The sequence below is a fragment of the Poromitra crassiceps genome (assembly GCF_964638095.1).
Source record: "Poromitra crassiceps genome assembly, chromosome: 11".
NCBI lineage: Eukaryota > Metazoa > Chordata > Actinopteri > Beryciformes > Melamphaidae > Poromitra > Poromitra crassiceps.
Genome location: NC_139643.1, coordinates 44,685,758 through 44,693,152, shown reverse-complemented (window position 1 = coordinate 44,693,152; position 7,395 = coordinate 44,685,758). Strand labels below are relative to the sequence as shown.

The window sequence follows — 7,395 nt, the reverse complement described above, 5'->3', positions numbered from 1 at the left end:
AATATGGACGTAGCTATCCCATTAAATTTTGTTTTCCTGGCGGAGTTCAAACGTTGGCTGTCACCATTGTGATTTTTTCGTCAGCAGAGTGGGAGGGAATGGGTTGAGTCCTTCCGCACCTCACGTGAGATGTGAGTTCCAGAGCCGCAGCTCCGCCTGCTATTGGTCTGTGATCTCTGGACAGTCGATCTGTCAATCACCCCCTTTTCTATCATCTATTTTACTCCAAAACGGGTGAGTTATATAAAAAATGACCTCCTACAGTTGTTATGAAAAGGTGAAATTAGCTATATAGACCAAAACGTGTTTTGCCCCTCACTGGAAAGATGTTTCATCCTGTTACAAAGTCGAGCATTTTAACATGGGGAGATCTGCCTACTGCCCCCGAGCCCAAGTGGCCTTACGAGGAATTACAGCTTAAACAAAGACTTCCGCTCCTTCCTGGGAAAGGGGGTGGGCTAGCCCACTGGTTACATCGTGTGTGTGTGTGTGTGTGTGTTATGCATGTTTATGTAGTGTATGTACATGTATGTATGTATGTATGTATGTATGTATGTATGTATGCATGTATGCAAACATGTATGTTATGTATGTATTTATGCAGTATGCATTGCATAAAAACATGTATATATAGAGATGGAAAGCTAGTGTGTGTCATAAATATCAGGCAATACAGCCTGACAGCTTGATAGGTTGGGCTTGGCCCAGATTCTGTGTGTGTGTGTGTGTGTGTGTGTGTGTGTGTGTGTGCACGTGTTATTTCTGCTGTTTGAGAGGCAGTTTGATAGGGAAGATGTCTGCTCAGCCTGTTATCGTGTGTGTGTGTGAGTGTGTGTGTGTGTGTGCATGCGCGCGCTTACATATGTATTATTATATATAGCCTCATCCATATGTCCACATAACTACGGTACTCCTCATCTCAACAGAGTTTGATGGGGAGGGTGTGCACCCTGTCTTCTCTGTGTGTGTGTGTGTGTGTGTGTGTGTGTGTGTGTGTGTGTGTCAGTGTGTGTGTGTGTGTGTGTGTGTGTGTGTGTGTGTGTGCGCGTGTGTTCTTGAATTTCTATACTTATGAGATCCAAAACTCCTCACAAGTGTGATGAAAATCCCCAAAAATGTGTGTGCATTTTGCCGTTCTTGGCTTTGGTTTAGGATTCAGATTTAATTTAAGGTTTAAGATAAAATATGGCACGTGTCACAGACACTCAATATGAAACCTCTGTCTCATTGGCTAAATAAAGACACCATTTTTCTCCCCGTTCTTTTTGGAGCTGTATGCAGGAGGCCATCTGTTCTAGAAGATATAAGCTGGCAAAGAGGCAGTTTCTCTAAAGCCAGTTGTGGTAAATGGCCTTTTCCTTTGCTGCCAGAAAGATCTTTAGAAGGTAGGTATCATCTATTCTACACTCAGCCTGTCAGAGGGCTGTGAATGCTGCTGTACTCATATAAAACCCATGCCGGCTTTTGAGATGACTGGTCCAGAAAGTCTGAATAGAGGGAAAACCCAGAACACACTGATCAACCATGATGTGTCCTCCAGCAGCGGCTGAGGGCCAGTGTGTTTAGGCTTGTGTTTGGGAGTGATCAAAAAGAGATTTTTTCCAACAGAAGTCTGCAGATCCCTGAAGGACGTCTGTGCTTCCCTCAGCCAACATGTCTTCAGTTAGTTCAACGTCCAGCTCTTTCCCCCATCGTTGTTTCACATAGTCTGTAGTGTCCTTCTTCACTGGTCTAACTTGCTTATAAGATACTTATTGCTTCATGTTATAGGCATCACTCAATATATGACTAAGACGTGGTGTCTCTCTTGGATTACAGTATACAGTACCTTACAAGAATAATCACAGAGCTGTAAATACATGTAAAACACCTGCCCACCCACCCCAAATGTCGGACATAGATTATAAAAACTATTAAGATCCATTTTGTTTACAATTTTGCGGGTAGAAGTAATACCAGAATAGGCCGATCTGTCTATACGATGTTGTGATGCTGGTGGAAATGTATGGTCATACGTCGCCCATGGAAGCAGTTTAAGCGTATATATATATATATATCTTTCTGTATTTCCCGTGTTTCCTTGTTATATATAAAGCATTAGTCTATTCTTGAATCAACTGTGTCTCGTGCAGAATTAAAAGTATATCCTGGCTCTGATCCAATCACGGACTGCCATACATCCACCAATCCCAGATCTTTTTCTCCCTTGTTTATACATTTTTAAGTAGGGTTCCTTCTTCTTTTCTTTTTGATTGCATCTGAGGGTTAGGGTCAGATTATTATTATTATCATTATCATTTTTATTATTGTTTTTGATGGATGGATTATTCACCGTCTGTTTAGCCAATTAGAAGAGAGGAGGCGTTTGTGCCTATAGGTTTGTTTTGGGAGGAGGTGATCATTAATGCAGTACACTATCCTCTTGTCGTTTGACTCATCATCAAAGGATGACAGAAACAAAGACAAAACAGAAAGTCTGGCAGAGCGTTGGGATGGACTGGAGGTTTAAAGTCTGGCAGAGCGTTGGGATGGACTGGAGGTTTGCCAGGTTGTTTCAGTTTGAACAGATTAGCTAAGCAGGGAACTCCAGTACTACTGCTGCTGCCGTACGCTATCTGCCATACATCAAACATCTCTGTGCGTCTGCCTCGCCCACCATGGACACCATCCAAAACAACACAGAAAGGTTCCAAAGAAACATCTGTGATGGTTTTATTGGTCGTTTATATTCATGCCTACTGGTTCACCAAGAGGTCATCATTACAGAGACTCTCTTTTCAGGCGTCCTACGTGCCTCAGTGGTCTAAGGTGCGTATCGTGTAACCGCATGTAACATCTCAGTGGTCTACCTTAAGACTCTAAGGTATGTACTGTATCGTGTAACCACGTGTAATGTGCAGCAACATCTTGGGTTCGAATCCCATAAGGACTTATGTTGCACATCATCCAGCTCTCTCTCAGAGGATTTCTTATCTCTCTCCATGTTAAACTGTCTAACAAGGGTGAAAATACCCCAAACATTATGTTTCAATAGTTTTGTGTGTGTGTGTGTGTGTGTGTGTGTGTGTGTGTGTGCGTGTGCGTGTGTGTGCATGTGTGTGTCTGTGCGTGCATCCGTGCATGTGTGTGCGTGCGTCTGTGCATGTGTGCATGCATGCATGCGTGCGTGTGTGTCCTTACACTCCACGGACAGCTTGACGGTGAAGGTCCACGGTCGCTCCTGGGTCCTCTGGTTGACCATGCAGATGACCTCCTTGGCGTTGTGGGCAGACGTGGGCACCAGGCGGAGCTGGCTGCGGACGGTCACGGTGCCGTCCGGCCTGGCCACCGTGCTGACGGACTCGTTGCCCCCGGCCGTATCCAGCCACTTGATCGAGGCCTCAGGCTTGCCGTCCGCTGCCTCGCACCGGGCCACCACCACCAACCCCGAGCCGGCCTGGACCGTCACGGCGCTGGCCGAGTTCCTGGGCTTGGCTGTGGGGTGGAGAGGGGAGATGAGGAGAGAAGTGTTAGGAGATGATCGTTCTCTTTCTGGATCTGAGAGAGTATAGCGTACCACAGTGAGTATTTCTCTAGGCCAACACGGACGTCTCTGCACTTCCAGTCTCACTGAGAGCAATGCTCTCTTTTTCAGGAGCGACCTGTTCACATTCACACACACACATTCACACCTGGAAGCTGACCAGTACAACCACAGTCTGATCTGTTGGCCACTGATCAGCTCAACTGAAGCGGTTGGGGTTAAGGGCCTTGCTCAAGGGCACCTCAGTGGTGGTAATGCGGGAGGGGCATTTTCCCCAACCAGATTTATCCTGCCGGTCCCGGGGATGGAACCGACGACCTTCCGGTCACAAGCTCGCTTCTCTAACCATTGGGCCACCACTGCCCCAACATCTACAGTAGGAGTGAGGGATCGCTATCTTGCTACACTGGCTCTATGGTTACCGTCATGGATCACTATCTTGCTACACTGGCTCTATGGTTACCGTCATGGATCGCTAGCTTTCTACAGTACACTGCAAAAACGTTGCTTAGGCAGCAAAGCGTGCTATTGTGCAAGTTTAGAGTTTCACCTTTGTAGCACATGTCCAGATCAACCCAGAACTTGGTCAGTACCGCTCCAGATCAACCCAGAACTTGGTCAGTACCACATGTCCAGATCAACCCAGAACTTGGTCAGTACCACATGTCCAGATCAACCCAGAACTTGGTTAGTAGTCCAGCAGCATCGAATCTGCTTCACTCAACACAATTTAACTTCCATTCTTAATTTCCTTGTTGTCGCTTTTCATTTTCTTATAGAGTCAGAACTTTCATTCGCTTAGCTGAGTTTGAAATAAACTGCTTTTCCCAGCTTTGTGTCTTTAATGAGCTTTTCAATTGGTCTTAAATTCAATTCCACGTAGCATTAAAAAGGTCTTAAAATGTCTTTCTGAAAGCTGCAGAGATCCTGGAACTGAAGAGCAGATTAAACAGAGAGAAGAGGGGAGACGCACCAAGCTGACAGAGAGAAGCAGACAGACAACAGGGGTACAGAGAGCTCAGACACAAGAGCAAACAGAGAGGGAGACAGAGGAGATGAAACAGACCCAAGCAGACAGAGACTGACCATGCTGAGAGGACAGCAGAGCAGGAGTGGAGAGGAGAGGGGAGGAGGAGAGGAGAGGAGGGGGGAGAGGAGAGGAGGGGGGAGAGGAGAGAAGAGGAGAGGAGATAGAGGAGGACGGGAGGAGAGGAGGATGGGAGGAGAGGAGGGGAGAGGAGAGGAGGGGAGGAGAGAGGAGAGGAGGGGGGAGAGGAGAGAGGAGAGAAGAGGAGAGGGAGAGGAGGATGGGAGGAGAGGAGGGGAGAGGAGGAGGAGAGGAGAGGAGGAGAGGAGAGGAGAGGAGAGAGAGGAGGGTAGGAGGAGAGGAGAGGAGAGGAGGGGAGAGGAGGAGGAGAGGAGAGGAGGGTAGGAGGAGAGGAGAGGAGGAGAAGAGGAGAGGAGGGTAGGAGGAGAGGAGAGGAGGAGGAGAGGAGAGGAGGAGAGGGGTTTTGTTCGATCTACAGGCTTTAACAACTCGGGTGTATCCAACCCTGATGTGTTTGGTGATGCTGCAGCCAATCGAGTCGCTGCTGCTCGTCACATGATCTCAGCTATTCTGAGCAGAAAGCAATTAGAGGGCAAGTGGGAAGCCGCGGTAACAGAACACCCCCCCCCCCCCCCAGGTAATATCAACAAGCTGAATGGCAGAGAGTGATGAAGAGACACTGAAAACACGTTTGAATAGCTTCAAACGCCTTGACTGCATGGGGTGTGTTTGATTTATGTAGCTGAACCACTTAAATACCCCCCCCCTCCACCCCCCCCACCCACGCAAGTATTCAAAATACATCCGGTTGAATATTTGGCCAACTCTGTATAATGTTAAAGTATGGCAGTGACAACCATTTTTTCCCCCTTCTCCCACTCACCTGACATGATATGACCGGATGACCGGATGTCTACTGATTCCTACTATAAATAAGGTTGAGTCACAATTTCCTGGTCTGAAAATAATCTGACTCCCAGTGGCCAGTGAAAGTCACACGGTTGTCAAACTTCAGCATTGTTTTTTTGCCGGACCCGGAACGGATCGGTCAAGAAAACGTCTCAGGGGCTTACTGACTGACTGACTGACTGACTGTCTGTGTGTCTGTCTGACTGACTGACTGACTGACTGACTGTCTGTCTGACTGACTGACTGACTGACTGACTGTCTGTCTGTCTGTCTGTCTGTCTGACTGACTGACTGACTGACTGTCTGTCTGTCTGACTGTTTGTCTGGAGGAACCCCCCCCCCCCAAGAAACGCAACCTAATTATTCTCCTTGATTGAGACCCCCTGAAAGCCTCAACAGCAAAATGTTGGGAGCTCTCTGGAAAAATCTGCAATTGGCTCTAAAAATGTATTTTAAAAGTTTACTTTGTCCAGGATTCATTATGCAAACTGCAAAAAATGCAACATTGTTGTGGTGTTTACTCACCATTAAATGCCCGGTTGTTTATGGTAAGGCCTCCTCCCACAGGTGGCGCTGTTTCAAATGGTCCGCATTCTCCGCAAACCAAATGCGGTGTAGTTTAGAAAATCCCACGTACGCATGACAAGCGGTGGATTTTCTTTCTGCTTTGACATCGACACGGTAAAAAATATGGCCTAAATGATGTCAAAGAGAAAGCAAAGTTCATGACTTGCTCACTTTGGATTCACTTTTTAAAAGCTGGATCAGAACAGTGACAACGTTGGGGAGGAGACACCAGAGCACTACTCTGTGGGTGTGGGGGGGGGGGGGGGGGGGGGGACCCCTCGATTGCCACCCGGTATTTCGCGCACAGCCCCTGCCTCTCTCGCGCACAATTAATGAAAACAACTTGTGGTTTTAAATCGTGTAATAAGGATCCAGGAGAGAAATGACTCAAAGTCATTTCAGAAGCTTATTGCAATTATCCTCGGCTAATTAGAGTAGAGCACACATGAACGAGCTCCCCCAAAGAAGGTAAATAACGGCTGCAGTCCCAGACGTCGGAGCCTCCCGCGAGCGAGTGACGGCACCAGGCTTTTCAAGCCATGTGCGCATTCAACCAAATTAGGAAAATTAGCAAAGTCACTGAGAAAAACAAACCTGGGGCGGGCTCGTCACTGATGGAACTAAAGCACATTTCAAGCCTGTGCAAGTTGATTTTTGTACCGTAATGTTAGCAAATGGCTAACTCATGGAGAAACACATGCAAACATAATGGAAAGGTACTGCAAGGGATGCTCTGGAAATGTTCGGTAATGTTGAAGTAAATGGGCTAAAATATACACAAACTTAAACACCCTGATATGCTTCTTTTAACCCATTGATACCTGATGCAGCATTTGCGTGTATATCCTTCATTTGTGTGTGTATCCCTTTAAGACCATCTTAAAGGGATACACACACAAATGCTGCATCAGGTATCAATGGGTTAAAAGAAAAAACATAGGCCTACTTGGGGTGCTTTCACACGGGCGACCAGGTACCGTTCCCGAGCACACTTGTCCCCAAATTGACCCCAGTTTTTCGGAACATTTGATGAGTGTGAACGTTGTGGAACCATTCCGTTCCGCGCAACGGGGAACCTAGCTGTGACAGGATCCACTTGAAAAGGTGGTCTGGGGAGCGCTTTGGCGTGCCCGCGGGCACGGAACACTTGCGAGTGTGAAAGCCAACCGTTCCGAACCTCATAGACAACACATGGGCGAGGATCAACTCCAGGCACAGTTGATAAGGCAAGTGCACTCTGTTCCGTTTCAGAGCGCGGAAGAAATGTTGTAATGTGAAAGCTGACCAGGGGGCAATCGTTCCCGGGTGCGGAACGGAACGAAAGCAATCATTCCCAGTGAGAAAGCAT

The 7,395-nt window shown here is 47.3% G+C and overlaps 1 protein-coding gene across 1 annotated transcript in view; it reads right to left on the bottom strand.

Annotated features, from left to right (window-relative positions):
- Positions 1-7,395, bottom strand: part of LOC310785048 (poliovirus receptor homolog) — a gene marked incomplete at both ends in the record, with an annotated part of 198,686 nt that overhangs the window by 172,819 nt on the left and 18,472 nt on the right. Inside the window, 1 exon segment of the mRNA XM_083646044.1 lies at positions 3,181-3,474. Within this exon segment, the coding sequence (XP_083502170.1) occupies positions 3,181-3,474 (294 nt within the window).